Source organism: Salvelinus alpinus, chromosome 10 (genome assembly GCF_045679555.1).
Source record: "Salvelinus alpinus chromosome 10, SLU_Salpinus.1, whole genome shotgun sequence".
NCBI lineage: Eukaryota > Metazoa > Chordata > Actinopteri > Salmoniformes > Salmonidae > Salvelinus > Salvelinus alpinus.
In genome coordinates, this window is record NC_092095.1 from 21,063,413 (window position 1) to 21,084,814 (window position 21,402).

Consider the following 21,402-nt stretch of genomic DNA (forward strand, 5'->3'; position numbering starts at 1 on the left):
ATGGAGTACACAAATACATTTATTTTATTTATACAATTCTAGATACAATCAACATTAGTCACAAAAAAAAAATACTGTAGCTACAGTCAGACTGTTCATTGGACACAGTACTCTTTTCAACCCAGCACACTTTTCAACGCAATATCCATTGCACTCCTGTGGTGCAATAGAAGCACACCTCTACCAACCATTTACTGATATTCGGACTAGTTTGGACCAGTGTTGCTGTATGACCTGTAAAATACTTGGAAGGACAAGTAAACACTTAAGTGTAGAATAAAAAAAGTTAAGTCATGAGCTGATGACTGAAAACAGATATCACATAAATACACACACATTGCAAAGGAGGCTGGTGAGGGGAGAACAGCTCATAATAATGGAAACCATGTGTTTGATACCATTCCATACATTCTGTTCCAGCCATTACTATGAGCCTGTTCTCTCCAATTAAGGTGCCACCAGCCGCTGTGCAGATGCTGTCTGACACAATTAAAAACAATTAGCTAAAACAGAAATCGCAGGCACCATGTTAAGTAGTTCTGTTTTTCAACAGTGCTTCCCTTGCAATGTCAACTCTTGAGCATTAGAGGGGAGATATTCCAACACGAGGTGTGTTGTGGTGACTGTTCCAGCCACACAACGGCACTTGGTAACTCACTGGCACCCTTTGTTGGCTATTCAATCCATTTTCTGAGGAGGATGGGTGGGTTTCTGTGACAGACTGGTCTAGATGGGGGAGGAGTTTGGGGTTATGAGAACTCCTCTGTGAACCGCTTATGAAACTCCCTGATCTTTTCTAAAACGATCTTCAGCTTTTCAGTTGCAGGCAAGATAGTCATCCTACAGAAAGAAAAATTCAGTGTTATCATCGTAACTTAAACCATCACTAAACACTGGCGTTGACATTGCAGTGAACAGGTCTAACCTGAAGTGGTAGGTTCCATCCCTCTGTCCGAAGCCACTCCCTGGGACCAGACAGATGCCCGTCTCCTCCAGCAGTTTCATACAGTAGAACATGTCTGGAGCCTGTTCCTTTTCCTACACACACAGCGACACAGAGGTGTAGTGAGCATATGGGTTGAACAACATTGGAAGAATCAAAACAACTGAAAAGAGCATCAGAAACAGGCAGAGAATTTAAATTAAAATAAAGAGGGGGGGTAGAGAGCGAGGAAGAGAGACCTTGGCCGCGTTGATGGCTTTTTCTGGCAGTGTGAGGCGGGGGAAAGTGTACATGGCTCCCTGGACAGGGTTACAGTGGATCCCTGGGACCGTGTTGAGGACCTGCTCTGTCATCTTGGCCTTCTCAGACAGGATATGCAGGTTGGCAGTACGCTCCTGTAAACAGGTCAGGTTAATACCAACAAGTTGTGACACAAAGTACATACAAATAAATTTTAAAAACTGAACAGCACTTGTTACACTGTAATAAGCTTAATGCAACATTAATCCTAACTGAACATCCACATCATGTGTATGCTGACCTTGATGAAGGTGGCGTAGGAAGGTTCGTCAGGCTGGGGGTGGTTGACTACCAGGTCCAGCAGGGCCTGCCCAGGGATGGAGGGGCACAGCCGCACAGACACCAGCTTAGTCAGCTGCAACTTTACCTCAGGGTCCATGTTAATCACCTCCATGTACCCTCCCCTGAAACCACACCTGCAGGACAGTCAGTGACAAACATCAACATGGTACATTAACTTATTCCTTGCAGAAAATTGGAGAACACTTCATTCACAGCCAACGTATCAAAAGGGTAGTTTTTTCTAAAAGAGCCAAGTAGTGCAGTCAGTCACCATCTGAGAATGTGTGGGTGTGTAGCTAAAGACTTACTCTCCCATGTAGCATTTGGAGGTGGAATGGAAGGAGGCCAGCTCCACAACACTGGAGTACTCAGATCCCATCTCAAACAGAACCTTCTTAAAGGAGTGGAACTGGCAACCCTCCATGTACACATTATCCTGGTAAACCTAGCAGGAAGAGGGAGGGAGTCATACATATTGAGCAACTAGTCTAGAATAAACACCTTAGAGAAGGGGGAGAAAGGTCAAACCAGAAACAAGAGATTTAATAATAATACAATTACCTCATCAGCCATCAGGAAAAGGTGCTCCTCAGCAGCGAATCGGATCACATCTTCAATGCACTGCCTGCTCTGGACTTGACCTATCACAGTGAAGGGAGTCCACTAATCAGAACAGAGATTGGGTATAAATGAAAAAGGACTCACATATCACTAATGTTTTGGAACGGAAACTTTTCCACATACCTGTGGGGTTGCCAGGGTTGATAATACAGAGGGCGCGGGGGTTACAGTGCTCCCTGGCTGCCTTCACAGCCCTCCTCAGCTCATTGACGTCCAGGCTCCAGCACTTGTCCTCATCCAGGTAGTAGCTGATCTGGACAGCCGCCAGCTCAGCAAGAGCAGCAGAGTAGAGGGGGTACTGAGGGATGGAGATCATCACCCCTGTACGGGTCTTCCCCTCGCCTGACGTCAACAACTTCAGCATGGTCTACAAGACAGAGGGAGGAGATGTGAGGGAGGTAGAAAGGACTGAAAGGGGAGAGTCATGTACTGTAGATCCAATTGCCATTGACCGGAAATTAAAATAAAGTAAGTTTGTCATCATCATTCTTACCGCTATGGCATCACTGGCCCCAGTAGAGAGGTAGATGTTGTCAGGGTTACTGGGAATTCCACCGTCCCGCTTCTCAATGTATTTAGCAACATCTTGTCGTATGACCTCAATGCCTGAACTAGCACTGTATGCACCTGGAGTAAAAATACAAGTTCAATGGATATTTATACAATGTTTGTCATTCAGCATGTACACACTGCCTGCCTACAGTAGAACTAGTGGTGTTTCACCTAAACTACCCCCTCCACAGGCCTGAAGGATGCGCCGTGCTCGGTTTTTAGCGTCCTCTGGAAACTTTTCATCTTCTAAGAGATCCGGGTACACGCACAGCGCTATAACCTGACAGGAACAAAGCAGATCAAGTCATATTTTGTAAATAGTCATCTGTAATAATGGGACACTTGGATATAAAAATGTACCACAGGTTTAGAACAACAATTAACAGACCTGTCTGAAAAATGTGATTGGTTTCTGGCCCATGGCATGTGCATCACCAATGTTGGCTTTAATGACCTCAGTGAAGGGCTTCTTAACTCCCTGCAGATAAAGAGTTACAGTTATTACACAGATATGGTTATCCACAGTGCATTCAAAAAGTATTCAGACCCCTTGACTTTTTCCACATTACAGCCTTATTCTAAAATTGATTAAATTGTTAGTTTTTTTGCATCAATCTACCCACGACAGAAGGAAAACGGGTTTACTTTTTGCAAAAGTATTAAAAATAAAACAGAAATACCTTATGTAAATAAGTATTCAGACCCTTTTGCTATGAGACTTGAAATGTATCTCAGGTGCATCCTGTTTCCATTGATGATCCTTGAGATGTTTCTACAACTTGATTAGAGTCCACCTGCGGTAAATTCAATTGATTGGACTTGATTTGGAAAGGCAGACACCTGTCTAGATAAAGGTCCCACAGTTGACAGTGCAAAAACCAAGAGGTCAAAGGAATTGTCCATAGAGCTCAGACAGGATTGTGTAGAGGCACAGATCTGGGAAAGGATACCAAAACATTTTTGCAGCATTGAAGGTCCAAGAACCCAGTGGCCTCCATTCTTAAATGGAAGAATTTTGGAACCACTAAGACTATTCATACAGCTGGCCATACTGAGCAATCGGGGGGAGAAGGGCCTTGTTCAGGGAGGTGACCAAGAACCCAATGGTCACTCTGACAGAGCTCCAGAGTTCCTCTGCTGAGATGGGATAATCTTCCAGAAGGACAACAATCTCTGCAGCACTCCAATCAGGGGGAACAATTATCCTAAAATAGATTAAGGGCTGTAACGTAATTTTTTTGGGGGGGGTGTCAAGGGGTCTGAATAGTTTCCGAATGCACTGTACAACAAAGTCAGATTTAGTGCACAACAACCTCAAACAGCAAAACTTGTGCCAACTAAGATGACAACTCTAAACTTGGTTTAAAATCCCTGCTTATTTCAACCATTGGACTTTGTATCATTCCAGAAGCCAACAGGCTATCAAAGAGGGCCAGGACAGCTGTGATACTCACACTGTGTGGAGGACTGGGGAAGAGGGGAATGATCTGGGTCAACAATAAGGCTGCCGTGCCAATGCCTTTCTTTCCCGCTCTTTTCTCTCCTTCTCATGCTGTCCCTGCTCAAGGGCACTCCATTTCCCTCCAGTTCTCATAATCATAATTTAATTCAAACTCGTGATACTGATGGAAATTTGCAATACAACAGCTTGATTTTCCAAGAAAACAGGGACAAGCCCCAGATTGTGGAAACAGTGTGTAACATGACATTGACATGTTATTTTGTGTAGATGCAGTAGACCTAGTAGTCATTGAACAGCATAATGTGATAAGCCCCTGAATAAGCCACCCATGTTTTTACTGTGCAGCAACTCGATTAGTGGAGTTTAACTTTCATTTAACTTTTGTAGTCCCTGAGGTGTCATCTAGGCTACACACTACAGGACAGAATATTAAAGACAGCCTATGTGATGTCTATCCTGCATTTACTGTATGTCTGAGTGCTGCGTCTTCTGTTCAGCGATCTAAAGATGACACTACTCTACTTGCTGTAGCTAAATAGCCACTCTGTCCCCCTAACTGAAATCTAAAACTACAAGAGACCTCCCCGATGTCCTCCTATTGGTCAATATTAGGGGGCGTCTCATGACTTTTGCCAATCAAAGAAGGAAAAAGACCACTACTGGTTCCGTTTAGACTAGGCCTGGCTGACAGTCAGCATGGAATCGGTTTACTTGAGTCATTTCCATTATCTTAACCAACTGATTCACCTCATTCTATAAATGAACAAAAATATAAAACACTTAACGATTTTACTGAGTTACAGTTCATAAGGACATCAGTCAATTTAAATAAATTCATTAGGCCCTAATCTACAGATTTCAAATGACTGGGCAGGGGTACAGCCACGGGTGACGTGGTTACATGTGGTCTGTGGTTGTGAGGCCGGTTGGACGTTCTGACAAATTCTCTAAAATGACGGAGGTGGCTTATGGTAAGGAAATGACCATTAAAATCTCTGGCAACAGCTCTGGTGGACATTCCTGCAGTCAACATGTCAATTACATGCTCCCTCAAAATGTGAGACATCTGTGGCATTGTGTTGTGACAAAACCGCACATTTTAAAGTGGCCTTTTGTCCCGATCAGAAGGTACAGTTGTGTAATGATCATGCTGTTTAATCAGCTTCTTGATATGCCACGCCTGTCAGGTGGATGGATTATCTTGGCAAAGGAGAAATGCTCACTAACAGGGATGTAAACAAAATGTATGCCTTTTGTGAATATAGAACATTTCAGCTCATGAAACCTGAGACCAACACTTTACCTGTGCGTTTATATTTTTGTTCAGTGTAATTACCATACAGGTCTGGGCCCGTATCCACAAAGCATGTCAGAAAAGGTGTAGGAATCCTGTTAAAGAGACACTGCCCAGAAAAAAAACTGAGCCAGGAGTAAAATCAACACAAAAGTTTCTCAGCTAGTAAAACACAACAGGTATCGCAAAGGAAATACAATGACGCTCATTGCATGGTTGCAAATTACGGGGAACAACTAATCATGATAAGGCATGGACAACGCCGGTGAACGTTATAGCACGCTTCAGACAACCGAGTCACGACGTCAAGTCAAAGTCATTTTATTGAAATTACGTGGAATCCTTGATTCAACCGTTGTGTGCCCAGTGGGAGTGAATGTGACCGTACAATCAAATATTGAGATGGTAAACGTGAGATATAATTTGCCTGACATTAAATCACTTTGCCTACTCTTAATTATTGGCCAATATGTAGGCATGCATTTTTTATAAATTCTGATGTTATTAAAAGCGTAATGGACAATTACCGTTATGTCAACACACTCGTCACTCCCGTTTCACAACTAAATTGCTTTGGCACTGTGGGCATCAAGTCACTTGCCGATAATATTGCATACAACATTTGAAAAGTCTCATTACAATGTATTCTAAGTTAACATAAGCCTTTGATGCCTTCAATTGCCAAACTTCTAGGCATGATGAATTTATCCTCCAAAAGGGATAACTTGAAATAACAATCGATAGAAAGACGTGCTTATTTACTAGCCTAGTTATAAGTATTTAGGCAAGGCCTATCATGTGAAATCACTTTCAAAAGCTTTGTGGATACGGCCCCTAGTTTCACTGCCGTCTTAGAGTCGTAACACTCCTGTTATTCCCATAATTAAATCAGAATAAGTTACATTTGTGGTCGCTGCTTCAGCCAGTGTCATTTACGCTAGCCAATGTGATTTTGGACACGGCAAGTTTTGTAAGTGTTGTATAAGGGTAATCAAATGGCACTTATTATTCACACAGAAGCCTGTTTAAATCTAGCCTGATTGCCGTCTGTTCAGCCATCACATTCCACTCAGAAGTGGGACGTTAACTACATTTTTTTTTTGAAGACTGGTGCCCAGACTCATTTGAGTCAGTTTGAGCTCCAGCGTTGATGTTTTCATTCATCTGATCTGTTTTTAAAAATCAGGGCAGTTGAGAATGAGCAACATGTATTTAAATACTGTAAACCTCATGACTCAACAAGTGTGCTGTCCATGATGTGATTTACTCTTCTCTGCTTCCACAGTCTGCCTGCTATAGACAACAACAAAAAATTATAGTGAAGTTGTTTTCATTGGATTATGCAACGAGAAATGTAATTAGCCCTGGACATATCTTGTTAGCATGCCCTGTTAATTTAGTTTCAGACCAGGGCAAGCAACTGCCTGTCCATGTACCCTATAAGGTTTGTCATAAGTCAATATTTGCATTTAGTGTGTTTTACTGACAGGCCTACGCTCATCTCTGTGAGTTCGTGAGGTCCAGAAAGGGGCACACGACTATTCCTTTCTTGTTCTCATTATTCGTTTGGGTGCAACAATGAGTTTGCTGTTCACGGTGTGAGAACTGCTAGTCGTTGTCCCACCTAAAACCCACCACCCTGCCAGCTCAGATCACCACGAGGCACTGCCAGCAGGGCTTTGGACAGGCTAAGTGAGACCAGAGCAACTCCATTCACTGTAGCTTCATCAGTGAAATGCATTACATTTCAAGTTGTAGGATAATTTATCAAAAAGTGACACTCCTTTCAGACATTTTTACTTGCTGCAAGACATTCTGGATAAGGGCATTTGACAAAATGTTAATTTCAGTACTTCGCAGAAAAGCCTGGCAATGGAGGTAGGTCGCCATAGAAACCCCAGTGTCTCTATCACTTTGCACTCCCTCATTGATCATCATGAAAAGACCCTTCAGGGTGCCAACCAAACACACAGGCAGAGCTAGCCCCAAAACTAAACTGGCCAAATTATACACTGAGTGTATAAACATTAGGAACAACATCCTAATATTGAGTTGCACCCCCTTTTGTCCTCAGAACAACCTCAATTCATTGGGGCATGGACTCAACAAGGTGTCGGAAGCATTTCACATTGATGCTGGCCCATGTGGACTCCAATGGTTCCCACGGTTGTGTCAAGTTGGCTGGATGTCCTTTGAGTGGTGAACCATTCTTGACACACACAGGAAACTGAAAAACCCAGCAGCTACACTCAAACCGGTGCACCTGGCACCTGCGAACATACCCCGTTCAAAGGCATGTAAATCTTCTGTCTTGCCCATTCACCCTCTGAATGGCACATACACAATCCATGTCTCAAGGCTTAAACATCCTTCTTTAAACTGTCTCCTCTCCTTCATCTACACTGATTGAAGTGGATTTGTGATATCAATAAGGGATCATAGTTTTCACCTGGTCAGTCTGTCACAGAAAGAGCAGTTTTTCCTCATGTTCTTTACACTATTTACCTAATGAGTTCAATGTAATTGTTTTATGCTCAGTTATCTTTTTTCCCCTTCTGGAAAAGTAGGCTATAGTACCAACCCATTTATTGTATGCCGGTCTTTGTATGCAGCCTAGGTGTAAATGACTGACCAGTCTGAAGTATTGAGTCCACACAAAACATTACATAATACATACTTGCCTTCAATTGAAATTGTCTAATTGTGCCATTCCACTTCAAACCATACTGATCTTTGTCCCATCTGTTGTGCTGAGTTACTTTCTGTCAGGGCACTGGCCAGTGACAATTGTTATCTCAGCGGACTAGCCAATGGCATGAGCCAACTGTAGCTTATCAAGCTCATTACACATACTTTATGGCTGGAGGGAGAGAAAACAGGTGCAGTTGTGTTCAACTTCAGACCTACTGTACTTTCTGGCTAACCTGAGCACCCTATGACACTCCTTAGAAAGAAGCACTGGGGTGATGTCACAAGGGGAACCTGCTCGACAGTATTCAGCTGTTAAGACGTGGCACAAAACCCAGTGAACTTTGCTCATAGAATTAGGAGTGACAATACACTGAAAATATATATTTAAAAAACAACATGCAACAATTAACAATTTTACTGAGTTAGTTCATATTAAGGAAATCGGTCAATTGAAATTACACCCTAATCTATGGATTTCACATGACTTGGCAGGGGCGCAGCCATGGGTATGCCTGGGAGGGCATAGGACCACCAACTTGGGATCCGGGCCTACCCACTGGGGAGACAGGCCCAGCCAATCAGAATTTGTGTTTCCCCACAAATGAGCTTTATTACAGACAGAAATACCCCTCAGTTTCATCAGCTGCCCGGGTGGGTGGTCTCAGCCGATCTTGAGATATGAAAAACTTGAGATATATGGCATTGTGTGACAACTTAGAGTGGCTTTTTATTGTCCCCAGCACAAGGTAATGTAATGATCATGCTGTTTAATCATCTTATTGATATGCCACACCTGTCAGGTGGGATGGAGTATCTTGGCAAAGGAAAAATGTTCACTAACGGATGTAAACAACTTTCAAAAGCTTTTTGTGCGTATGGAAAAATTCTGGGTTATTTTATTTCAGCTCATGAAACCAACACATGGTAAGTTTATATTTTTGTTCAGTCTAAGTAACTTAATAGGATCTATGACTCTGCTCTACACAGATTCAGACCAGCCCAACGGAGAGAGCCAATTCAAAGGCAGGGATGTCGAACGTACCCAATATCTACTCTAAACCAATCCAATGTCTACTCTGAAACATTTGGTTCTTATCACCACCTCAAGCCATAAGAGGGAGTGACATCTCCACTCCTTTCAGTTGATTGCATTGTATTCGTATGTGACGCCACTAGTTGTAGAAATCCTTTAGGAGACTACTGCCTCGAGAGAACAATGCAGCGTCTCCAAAAGAGCAAGTGAGCATTAGTTTCAGTGCAGCCCAGGAGAACATCACAGCCCCTCGCAAAGACTAATCCTTTGCCTCGTGTTTGTATTTTCTCCTAAGGAAAGAATAGCACTTATCATAGATCAGCGTCACCAATCTCAAATTTTTACATTTGAGTCATTTAGCAGACACACTTACCCAGAGCAACTTACAGGAGGAGCAAGTAGGGTTAAGTGCCTTGCTGGAGGACACAGACATTTTTCACCTATTCAGCTCGGGGATTCAAACCAGCAATGAAATACCTTCTGGTTACTGGCCCAACGTTCTTAACCGCTAGGCTACCTGCCGCCCAGAGCTCACCATCATTATGCAGCGCTACACTATTTGACGGTGTCTGTGCACGCAACGCTTAATTTTTAAAAATAGTAAATAGGTTGACTGAGAGTCTGACATTGCCTGTGTCACAACTTATTTAGCATGCAGGGTTGTGTAAGTGTGCAGCCTGGTCTCAGACTAGACGTAACATTGTAAACGTAAATCTGTGCAACTCAAATTAGTATGATATGGAACCAAACATAATATTAGAGAAGGTTAATTACGCAGAACTACACTGAGTTATTTGCCCAGTTATAGCTTATTTTTGGTCAGCAATAAACATCCTGTAAAAGTAACGGTGTGTGCGTCACCTGCGTTTTTGCCAGTGGGCCGTTGCCAGAGGAGCGAGAGACATTGCGCAGCAGTTAAAATAACAATATAGCCTACAACAGAGTAACTAGATAGCCAATTCAATACATATTCTGTAGTTAGGATGGTTAACTCACTAGTTTTTTTATTTTACCTTTATTTAACCAGGTAGGCAAGTTGAAAACAAGTTCTCATTTACAACTGCGACCTGGCCAAGATAAAGCAAAGCAGTACAACAAAAACAGAGTTACACATGGGATAAACAAACGTACAGTCAATAACACAATAGAAAAATCTGTATACAGTGTGTGCAAATTAATTAAGGCGGTAAGGCAATAAATAGGCCAATAGTGGCAAAGTAATTGCAATTTACAATGGAGTGATATATGTGCAAGTAGAAATACTGGTGTGCAAAAGAGCAGAAAAACAAAAACGGAGATGAGGTAGGTAGTTGGTTGGTTGGATGGGCTATTTACAGATGGGCTGTGTACAGCTGCAGCGATCGGTAAGCTGCTCTGACAGCTGACACTTAAAGTTAGTGAGGGAGATATAAGTCTCCAACTTCAGTGATTTTTGCAATTTGTTCCAGTCATTGGCAGCAGAGAACTGGAAGGAAAAGCGGCAAAAGTAGGTGTTGGCTTTGGGGATGACCAGTGAAATATACCTGCTGGAGCGCGTGCTACTGGTGGGTGTTGCTATGGTGACCAGTGAGCTGAGAAGGTGGAGCTTTACCTAGCAAAGACTTAAATGACCTGGAGCCAGTGGGTTTGGCGACGAATATGTAGCAAGTACCAGCCAATGAGAGCCCACAGGTCACAATGGTGAGTAGTATATGGGGCTTTGGTGACAACAGATGGCACTGTGATAGACTGCATCCAATTTTCTGAGTAGAGTGTTGGAGGCTATTTTGTAAATGACGTCGCTGAAGTCAAGGATCAGTAGGAAAGTCAGTTTTACGAGGGTATGTTTGGCAGCATGAGTGAAGGAGGCTTTGTTGCGAAATAGGAAGGCGATTATAGATTTAACTTGGGATTGGAGATGCTAATGTGAGTCTGGAAGGAGAGTTTACAGTCACCAAGGTAGACACCAAGGTATTAACACAGTCTCCAAATAAGGGCCAGATGTATACAGAATGGTGTCGTCTGCGTAGAGGTAGATCAAAGAATCACCCTCAGCAAGAGCGACATCATTGATATATACAGAGAAAAGAGTCGGCCTGAGAATTGAACCCTGTAGCACCCCCATAGAGACTGCCAGAGGTCCGGACAACAGGCCCTCCGATTTGACACACTGAACTCTGAGAAGTAGTTAGTGAACAAGGCGAGGCAGTCAGAGAAACCAATGCTGTTGAATCTGCCGCTAAGAATACAGTGATCGACAGAGTCGAAGGCCTTGGCCAGGTCGACACAATACTGTATTTTATCGATGGCGGTTATGATATCGTTTAGGACCTTGAGCGTGGCTGAGGTGCACCTGTGACCAGCTCAGAAACCAGACTGCATAGCGGAGAAGGTACGGTGGGATTCGAAATAGTCGGTGATCTGTTTGTTCACTTGGCTTTCGAAGACTTTAGAAAGGCAGGGCAGGATGGATATAGGTCTGTAACAGTTTGGGTCTAGAGTGTCTCCCCCTTTGAAGAGGGGGGATGACCGCAACCGCTTTCAAATCTTTAGGAATCTGAGACGATACGAAAGAGGTTGAACAGACTTGTAATAGGGGTTGCAACAATGGCGGCGGATGATTTTAGGAAGTGAGGATCCAGATTGTCTAGCCCAGCTGATTTGTAGGGATCCAGATTTTGAACATAAGCTGTCTGGATTTGGGTGAAGGAGAAGCGGGAGGGGGCTTGGACCAGTTGCTGCGGGGGGGGGGGGGGGGGGGGGGTGGAGAGCTGTTGGCTGTTGAGAAATGCTTATTTAAATTCGATTATCGTGGATTTATCAGTGGTGACAGTGTTTCCTAGTCTCAGTGCAGTGGGCAGCTGGGAGGAGGTACTCTTATTCGCCATGGACTTTAGTGTCCCGAAACTTTTTGGAATTAGTGCTGCAGGATGCACATTTCTGTTTGAAAAAGCTAGCCTTTGCTTTCCTAACTGACTGTGTGTATTAGTTCCTGACTTCCCTTCCCTGAAAAGTTGACTATCGTGGGGACTACTCGAAGCTAGTGCAGTACGCCACAGGGTGTTTGTGCTGGTCAAGGGCAGTCAAGTCTGGAGTGAACCAAGGGCTATATCTGTTCTTAGTTTTTTTTTAATTGAAAGGGGCATGCTTATTTAAGATGGTGAGGAAAGCACTTTTAAAGAACAACCAGGCATCCTCTACTGATGGGATGAGGTCAACATCCTTCCAGGATACCCGGGCCAGGTCGATTAGAAAGGCCTGCTCGCATTAGTGTTTTAGGGAGCATTTGACAGTGATGAAGGGTGGTCGTTTGACCGCGGAACCATAACGGACGCAGGCCATGAGGCAGTAATCGCTGAGATCCTGGTTGAAAACAGCAGAGCTGTATTTAGAGGGAAAGTTGGTCAGGATGATATCTATGAGGGTGCCCATGTTTACGGATTTGGGGTTGTACCTGGTAGGTTCCTTGATAATTTGTGTGAGATTGAGGGTGTCTATCTTAGATTTAGGACGGCCGGGGTGTTAAGCATATCCCAATTTAGGTCACCTAGCAGTACGAACTCTGACGATAGATGGGGAGCAATCAATTCACATATGGTGTCCAGGGCACAGCTTGGAGCTGAGGGGGTCTATAACAAGCGGCAACAGTGTGGGACTTATTTCTGGAGAGATGGATCTTTAAAAGTAGAAGCTCGAACTGTTTGGGCATAGACATGGATAGTATGACATATTTTCAAAATCTGACACGATAGGTGGATTAACAACAAGCTAAGCTGTGTTTTGGTATACAGTGATCCCTCGCCACTTCGCGGTTCACTTATCGCGGATTCGCTATTTCGCGGATTTTCATAATGCATTTTTTTTTTTTTTTTGGTGCATTGTGCTCTGCATTCTGATTCGCTAAAAACTCACTCCCGCTTCTTGTATCAAAACATGCTACGAATTGTGCTATCATTTTGTCGTCTCGTGCAGTTATGTGTACGTACATAAAACAGCTTGGCAAATTTACATTAAGTTGGCCAAATTATCTTGTAATTTCGAACATCTCCTAAACCCATAATGTTGACGAAACGGCCTACACGTGAGTCACTGTATTTGTATACATGTAATAGTTGCTAATTGTAAAAAAAAAAAAAGTTTTCTATTTCGCGGATTTCACTTATCGCGGGTCATTTTCGGAACGTAACCCCCGCGATAAACGAGGGATTACTGTATATCACTTGTGATTTCATGAAAATAAATAAACCCGGAATTGACTGTTATTTTGAAAAATCACTGTTCCATTGCCTGCCTTTCGTCCATTTAAAAGGGATATCAACCAGATTCCTTTTCCTATGGCTTCCTCAGGCTTTTATTCTGAAAAATGAGTGAGATTTATCAAATCGCGTCAGTGGATAGCAGAATGTCCTTCCATTAGTTCATGCGCGCGAAAGTTGTAGCTCTACATTTTCTTTATCTCTTTTATTGAATAGTTTACCGTCCGGTTGAAATATTATCGATTATTTATGTTAAAAACAACCTGAGGATTGGTTATTAAAAACATTTGACATTTTCTACGAACTTCACGGATACTATTTGGAATTTGTCAACCCTTGATGACCTGCCTAAGGCTGTGGAATACTGAACATAACGCGCCAAACAAATGGAGGTTTTTTGATAAAAAAATAATCTTTATCGAACAAAAGGAACATTTATTGTTTAACTGGGAGTCTCGTGAGTGCAAACATCCGAAGATCAAAGGTAAGCGATTCATTTTATTGCTTTTCGACTTTCGTGACCAATCTACATTGCTGCTAGGTGTTTGTAATGTTTTGTCTAGTGATCGATAAACTCACACAAACGCTTGGATTGCTTTCGCTGTAAAGCATATTTTCAAAATCTGACACGACAGGTGGATTAACAACAAGCTAAACTGTGTTTTGCTATATTGCACTTGTGATTTCATGAATATAAATATTTTTAGCAATGTTTTTTGAATTTGGCGCTCTACAATTCAGTGGTTGTTGATGAAAATGATCCCGCTAAAGGGATCCGTGCGTCAAGAAGTTAACCTCTACATCACCAGAGGAACAGAGGAGTAGGATGAGGGTACGGCTAAAAGCTATAAGAACTGGTCGTCTAGTGCTTTGGGAACAGAGAATAAAAGGAGCAGATTTCTGGGCGTGGTAGGATAGATTCAGGGCATAGTGTACAGACAAGGGTATGGTAGGGTGCGAGTACAGTGGGGGTAAACCTAGGCATTGAGTGACGATGAGAGGTTGCATCTCTGGAGGCGCCAGTTAAGTTAGGTGCGGTCTCCGCATGTGTGGGGGGTGGGACAAGGGGGCTATCTGAGGCATGTTGAGCAGGACTAGGGGCTCAGCAGTAAAATAAAACAATGAGAGCTGCCCTAAACAACAGTATACAAGGCATATTGACATTAGAGAAAGGTATAAAGCAATCACAGGTGTTGATTGGGAGAGCTAAGACAACAAAGGGTAAATGGTCCAGCAGGCATCAGCTGTGTAACTGAGTGATCATAGGGTCCAATGAGCAGCAATAGATGAAACAGGGAGCCGTTCGGTAATCGATTACTATGCTAGGCGAGTGGGAGACCCGGCGTTCAGGAAGCTAGCGGGCCGGGGGATAGCAGTTGGACCATCACCAATATCCACAACACAGAGGCCGGTTGAGAGCACATCGGCCGAATTACGTCAGCAAACCAGTCGTGATGGATCGGCGGGGCTCCGTGTCGACAAAGGGTCCAGGCCAATTAGCAAGAGAGGTATTGTAGTTGGTGTACTTCGTTTGCTAGCCGGGAGATGGGCCTTGCTCAAGCCTAGCTCGAGGATAACTGGTGCATGCTTCTGGACAAGGGCATTAGCCACAATAGCCACTCGGTAGCAACTAGCTAGCTGCGAAGATCTGGTGTAATGGTCCAGAGCTTGCAGCAGGAATCCGGTGATGTAGTGGGGGAAAAAAGCAGTCCGATAAGCTCAGGGCTGATATCGCGCTGTGCAGACTGGCAGGTATTATCCGGGCTAAAGCTGCTGAAGTCCGAGCTAAAAAGGTAAAGACCACTAGCAGTGGCTAACAATGACTAAATAGTAAGTAAGTAGTTAATTAGCTGGGTTAGCTTCTGATGGAGGTTCCAGTTATAAGGTCTAAAGAAATAGCAGCTCCATACCACATTGGGTGAGGCGGGTTGTAGGAAAGTATATTTAATTTGAAAATGAAAAAAAAGATTGTATGTATGAAATTTATACAAAAAAAAAAACTCGAAAAAGACAATATTTACATGGGAGGAAAACTAACACGTCTTACTGCTGCGCCATCTTGGAACATGAGTTAACTATTAGCAGGTATTATTGTCATGTCCAAAAATAACTTTCCACCTGGACCACGTGTAGGCTATAACCGCAAATGGCCGACATGCAGTTGATACAGGTGTGCAGTAGATAAAACCAAAACCAATGCTGCATTCTCCGGTTCTAAAACAGTCTCTCAAGCGCTCAAAACTGGCTAGAATTGTCCTCTATTAAATACTGGCCATGTAATTCTGACAAAGTAAAAAATTAGAATAGCCTAATATCTCCCTGGCCTGAACACTGAATATTTTAGCCATTCAAATAGATAAACATCTTAGTTCAACCTGGGCTCAAAGCATGTTGTATTATTCTTTACGTACATCGGAGACATTCCATTCGTGACACACACACACCTATTACAAAACATTCAGTATGTTATGAATTTGCAAAACGTATGATATGTTAATTCTGGCTAGCTAGCTAACGTTAGTCAGCTAGCCACTGTAACCTGGCTACCAGCCTAGTGGTTAGAGCGTTGGGCCAGTAACCGAAAGGTTGCTGGATCGAATCCCCAAGCTGATAAGGTAAAAATCTGTCATTCTGCCCTTGAGCAAAGCAGTTAAACCACTGTTCCACGGGCGCCGAAGACATGGATGTCAATTAAGTCGCCCCCCCGCACCTCTGATTCAGATGGGTTGGGCTAAATGCGGAAGACACATTTCAGTTGAAGGCATTCAGTTGTACAACTGACTAGGTATCCCCCTTTCCCTATATAGTACATTTTGCAAATTCGTAACATATGTATGAGTTGCAAATCTAACATATGTTACTAATTGCAATTCGTACAATATCATACGAAATGAATGATGGACATCCACAAATGAATACATACCATACGAAACGTTACATATAATACTAAGTGTGTGTTTCAGTTTAAGTACAGAATACGTAATGCTCTGAGACCAGGTTGAAGTGAGGCACTTTGCTAACCCTACAGTAAGTTAGTGGGAGGGATTCCACTTTTCATCACCTTCTTATGGCTAATTGGTATGTTTTTACGCCTGCTACACTAGTTTAATGGGCAACTTCCCATTGACCGAACACATCTGGTAATTTGCTCCATGTCACCTGGTACTCTCTCTCAAGGAAAAAGTCAGCCCCTTCCTCAAAAGCTTTGTTTGTGAAAGCAGCAGCAGGACCGATTATTGCAAACCTCTATCCAATAGTAGACATGAAAATGTACCTCTTTGAGCTCTTTTTCAATCTGCACTGCACGTTGCACAATTGGACCACGGACAGCATACTCAATCCGCTTTACATTCGGGTTCATAGTGTCCACGTTAAGCACCCTCTCCCGGTGCCCAAGTCCATTTTCAGTCATGTTCGGTTTCTGGAGCTCACAACAATGTTCCGCTGACAGTCCACGAAATGGTCTGTGGAATTTAGAGAAACAAGGAAGAGTGGTTGATAAGTTTGAAGTGTGAAACAACCAATGCACAGCAGCACCACACCAGGATGTACAGTAGGCTCAGTTGGTAGAGCATGGCGCTTGCAACGCCAGGGTTGTGGGTTCATTCCCCACGGGGGACCAGGATGAATATGGATGAATATGTATGAACTTTCCAATTTGTAAGTCGCTCTGGATAAGAGCGTCTGCTAAATGACTTAAATGTAAATGTAAATGTAAATGTAGGTACTAGCCAAAGACAACATTAGGCCTACTGTTGCAGAAGACACGTGCACAATGCGAAGGCAAAAAGCCCACCAACCATCCAGCGTGAAATAATTGTTTCCCTACTTGTCTTGCTTTCTTTCGTTCAATGACTTAAGCTGAATATAAAACTGTTTTGTTATCAGAGCTTACCAGAACCACCCAAAACGCGCGTTTAAGCGGTCACTAGATAGTGCCTGTCAGTTCCAGCTCTTTCTCTATTCGGCTAAAGTGACAACCTCTCTTACAAATAACAGTCGATGGTTTTATAAGGTTGTCACGCCTCCTTTAGACTTCTGGTATCTAAACCCCCCAGGCCAGTCATTGTCATTTTTTTTGTACATCATGTTCTCTTAACTTGATCAATTTTGGAGCACAAATACATTTATGCAGGTTTAGTAGCACCAGAAAATTATATTTTTTTAAATATTGAGATATTGATCCTAGCAACTTTAAAAGCACATCACCTGAATAAGCTCACTTTTCATTTATTTCGGTGACACCAAATGTTGGCCTACTACTTGTAAAGTTCCCACACATATGATAACTTTCAGGTTGTTAGATAGCTAGCTAATGCTGTAACACGACTGAACTAGGTTAAGGTTAGCGGCTTGCGAGTAGTTTTAGAACGGCCTGTGACATGGTTCGTGAATGTAAAATGTTGTCCTGCCTATGTGAGATTAGAAGAAAAAAAACTTTGCGCCGTTAATATGTGTCATAGATTTTGAAGGGTTTGGGCTAGAAACAATCCGTTTTCTCTGTAGTAATGATGCAAGCATGACAGTAACGGTTGCGCTCACTGTATTCTCAATGGCACTAAGAGGCTGCAGTACAGCGAATGAATGATGACAATTATTATCAGCGTTATAATTTTTTCTCGGTGGCTAAATTGGATGCATCAACCAATGGTTGCCTACCTCGTCATCGAATATGCAGGCGGCGCTAGACAGCTATAACATATGGGCCGTGCACAAAACAAAACAAAATATGGGCCGTGCTCTACATGGAACCCAATGAGGACAGCAGAAGAACCCTTTGGAACCCTTTTTTTCTAAGAGTGTAGTTTAAGTACTTAAATAGGCCAGCCTAGACATTGAAGAGATAGCTGGGGTGGATTTAAAGAACACTTGTGACCCAAAATATTTGTTGTTTTATTATTATCTATAATTATCTCCATTTAGGTTTTCAATGGTCAAAGTTTAAAAACAATAACCATTTCATTGAAGGATTAATATTATTGCCATGGAGTGTTGAAAGACATTTTTGCCTGAGCTCTTTACATTGCTTTCTGGAATTGCACAGAACCTGAATGGGCTACAAATTAGTCTGTGGCACTGGCACAGCACTGTGTGCTCTTAACTGGGCCTCTCCAGCCCTCCTCTTCCCACCGAGGGGTGTAGTGTTACTCTTACTGCCTGACCAAATGTGCACATGCTGCACCCCCTACCCTGAGGTCATGGCCCAACTCCAGAGGTTGCTACCACAACAACACTCTCACACACCCCCCTGCACACATGTCATTATCAAACCATTCCCTTGAATGTCAACATCCTAACCTAAATAACTCCTCCCATGTCCTAAATTACTCCAATGCACATGTTTGCAATTATCCATGTCACATATGTCAGCAATACAATGTTCCCCTGGACATTTTTGACTGATCGTCAAACCAGTTTGTTTTAAACAGTCCTTCTAAAAAAGAATGCCCTGTGAAATGTTACATTGCATAGGTACTATTCCAGGGTAACTATGTTACAGAATTTTTACATAGATTATTTCACTGGTACTCTGGTATCAGACATATCCTTTATAGCAAGTTGATACAGGCTCAGACCTGTTGCACTGCGTTACATGTGTTTGTTAGTTGAAATCAGACAACATTCTCTGCACGCCTAAAAGTGCTCTGGTCTGACCTACTGAAATGACAGCACACTGTAGGCGGTTGGAGGTCATCCCTTCATATAGAGCTGGACATAAACTCACTATTTTGCTTAACCTTTGTGACGGTCCAGTCTAGTCCATGTCTTCCGTATGAGACCCTCACAGTCACTCCTACAGTGAAATGACTCAGTACTCACTAGAGAACTGTATCCTCTCTGTGGATGTAGCCACTAATCCAGCGATGGGCAAATGTAACAGTATTGCTTCCGTCCCTCTCCTCACCCCTACCTGGGCTTGAACCAGGGACCCTCTGCACACATCAACAACAACCACCCTCGAAGCATCGTTACCCATCGCTCCACAAAAGCCACGGCCCTTGCAGAGCAAGGGGAACAACTACTTCAAGGTCTCAGAGCAAGTGACGTCACCGATTGAAATGGTATTAGCGCGCACCACCGCTAACTAGCTAGCCATTTCACATCGGTTACACTCACCCCCCTTTTGACCTCTTTTCCGCAGCAACCAGTGATCCGGGTCACCAGCATCAATGTAACTGTATAGCTTCCGTCCCTCTCCTCGCCCCTACTTGGGCTCGAACCAGGGACCCTCTGCACACGTCAACAACAGCCACTCTCGAAGCATCGTTACCCATCGCGCCACAAAAGCCGTGGCCCTTGCAGAACTACTTCAAGGTCTCAGAGCAAGTGAAGTCACCGATTGAAACGCTATTAGCGCGCACCACCATTAACTAGCTAGCCATTTCACATCGGTTACACAAAGTATGATCCAGCACGCGGGTACTTTTAGGCATGCAGCACTTTTAGGCATGCATTCAATCCAGCCTGCGGGAGGGGAGTTAAAAAACACTTCAGGCCACACTTAAACGTCTAAAACTAGATCGAAAGTATGTCAAAATCACGATGTAGCACTCGAGCCAAAAAGTTTGCCCCCCCCTGCACTAGTCAGTGGAAGCACAATGGTTCTCTCTGTATATCCCTGTGTGTCTGTGAGGCCGTTTTGTCTCTGGTGTACCCCATTGGAAGAATCCAGAAACATCCGGTTCTCAGGGATACAGTATTTTCAACCTAGCTTACTTTTCCCCTGTAAACTGGATGTGGCGACCCCGGTCAGGCATTTCTTTTACACCTGCTACATTAGGTTAGCTTTATCCTGACACCCAGGACATAGGAGAGAAAATCAAATCAAGGTGTGGACTAACTATCAGGTATGAAGGGAAGACCCAGATGCAGACCATGTCGAATAAACAATAGTTTAATGTTCCAAACAGGGGCAGGCAATAGACAGGTCAAGGCAGGCAGGGGTCAGAAAACCCGAGGTGGGGCAACAGTACCGGAGGGCAGGCAGGCTCAGGGTAAGGCAGAGATTGGTAATCCAGAGGGGGGCAGAGGTACCGGTCAGCAGGCAGGCTTAGTGCCAGGCAGAGTGGTCAGGACAGGCAAGCAGGAGCTGAGCCACAGAACACTGGTTGACTTGAACAAACAAGACGAACTGGCACAGACAGACAGAAAACACAGGTATAAATACACAGGATAATGGGGAAGATGGGCGACACCTGGAGTGGGGTGGAGATAATCACAAAGACAGGTGAAACAGATCAGGGTGTGACACTAACTAAGATAGGGAGCAGCCCCCTATCTACATTGACGGGACAGTATTGGAGAGGGTGGAAAGTTTTAAGTTCCTCGGCATACACATCACGGACAAACTGAAATGGTCCACCCACACAGACAGCGTAGTGAAGAAGGCGCAGCAGCGCCTCTTCAACCTCTGGAGGCTGAAGAAATTCGGCTTGTCACCAAAAACACTCACAAACTTTTACAGATGCACAATCGAGAGCATCCTGTCGGGCTGTATCATCGCCTGGTACGGCAACTGCTCCGCCCATAACCGTAAGGCTCTCCAGAGGGTAGTGAGGTCTGCACAACGCATCACCGGGTGCAAACTACCTGCTCTCCAGTACACCTACACCACCCGATGTCACAGGAAGGCCAAAAAGATCATCAAGGACAACAACCACCCGAGCCACTGCCTGTTCACCCCGCTATCATCCAGAAGGCGAGATCAGTACAGGTGCATCAAAGCGGGGACCGAGAGACTGAAAAACAGCTTCTATCTCAAGGCCATCAGACTGTTAAACAGACATCACTAACATTGAGTGGCTGCTGCCAACATACTGACTCAACTGTAGCCACTTTAATAATGGGAAAATTGATGTAATCAATTTATCACTAGCCACTTTATATAATGCCCTACATTACTCATCTCATATGTATATACTGTACTCTATACCATCTACTGCATCTTGATGTAATGTACCACTAGCCACTTTAAACAATACCACTTTA

General features: G+C 43.5%; 2 protein-coding genes across 6 annotated transcripts in view; one reads left to right on the plus strand and one right to left on the minus strand.

The window, feature by feature from the left end:
* LOC139531685 (interferon regulatory factor 8-like) overlaps nt 1-21,402 on the plus strand; it is a 37,717-nt gene that overhangs the window by 8,902 nt on the left and 7,413 nt on the right. Inside the window, exon 10 of one of the 3 annotated variants that reach the window (XM_071328368.1) lies at nt 7,529-7,816. The exons of the other annotated variants lie outside the window; for them this stretch is intronic. Within the exon in view, the coding sequence (XP_071184469.1) occupies nt 7,529-7,657 (129 nt within the window). The 3' untranslated portion in view covers nt 7,658-7,816. Of the gene's footprint in view, nt 1-7,528; nt 7,817-21,402 lie in introns of those variants that run through there. 3 annotated transcript variants of the gene reach the window in all.
* Nucleotides 2-17,999, minus strand: LOC139531684 (alanine aminotransferase 2-like). 3 transcript variants are annotated; one of them, XM_071328364.1, is made up of 12 exons: nt 17,623-17,999; nt 16,688-16,877; nt 3,087-3,176; nt 2,870-2,978; nt 2,640-2,773; nt 2,270-2,513; nt 2,087-2,166; nt 1,834-1,970; nt 1,485-1,659; nt 1,183-1,338; nt 926-1,038; nt 2-840 (listed from the first exon to the last, which is right to left on the minus strand). In XM_071328364.1, exons 2-12 carry the CDS (start codon nt 16,823-16,825, stop codon nt 750-752), a joined length of 1,467 nt encoding a protein of 488 aa, XP_071184465.1. In that variant the 5' UTR covers nt 16,826-16,877; nt 17,623-17,999; the 3' UTR covers nt 2-749. The 3 variants fall into 3 exon arrangements, with proteins under 3 accessions (XP_071184465.1, XP_071184464.1, XP_071184466.1); XM_071328363.1 differs by lacking the exon at nt 17,623-17,999 and adding an exon at nt 17,309-17,417; XM_071328365.1 differs by lacking the exon at nt 17,623-17,999 and adding an exon at nt 17,214-17,273.

What these genes read in the sequence shown, in the direction of transcription:
- LOC139531684 (XM_071328364.1), bottom strand. Translation starts at nt 16,825, where the DNA reads ATGACTGAAAATGGACTTGGGCACCGGGAGAGGGTGCTTAACGTGGAC. An exon ending in CTGTGGAGGGGGTAGTTTAG is followed by an intron (nt 2,774 to 2,869) that starts GTGAAACACCAC and finishes TTTTTACTCCAG; the next exon opens with GTGCATACAGTGCTAGTTCA. An exon ending in GATGGAACCTACCACTTCAG is followed by an intron (nt 841 to 925) that starts GTTAGACCTGTT and finishes TTCTTTCTGTAG; the next exon opens with GATGACTATCTTGCCTGCAA.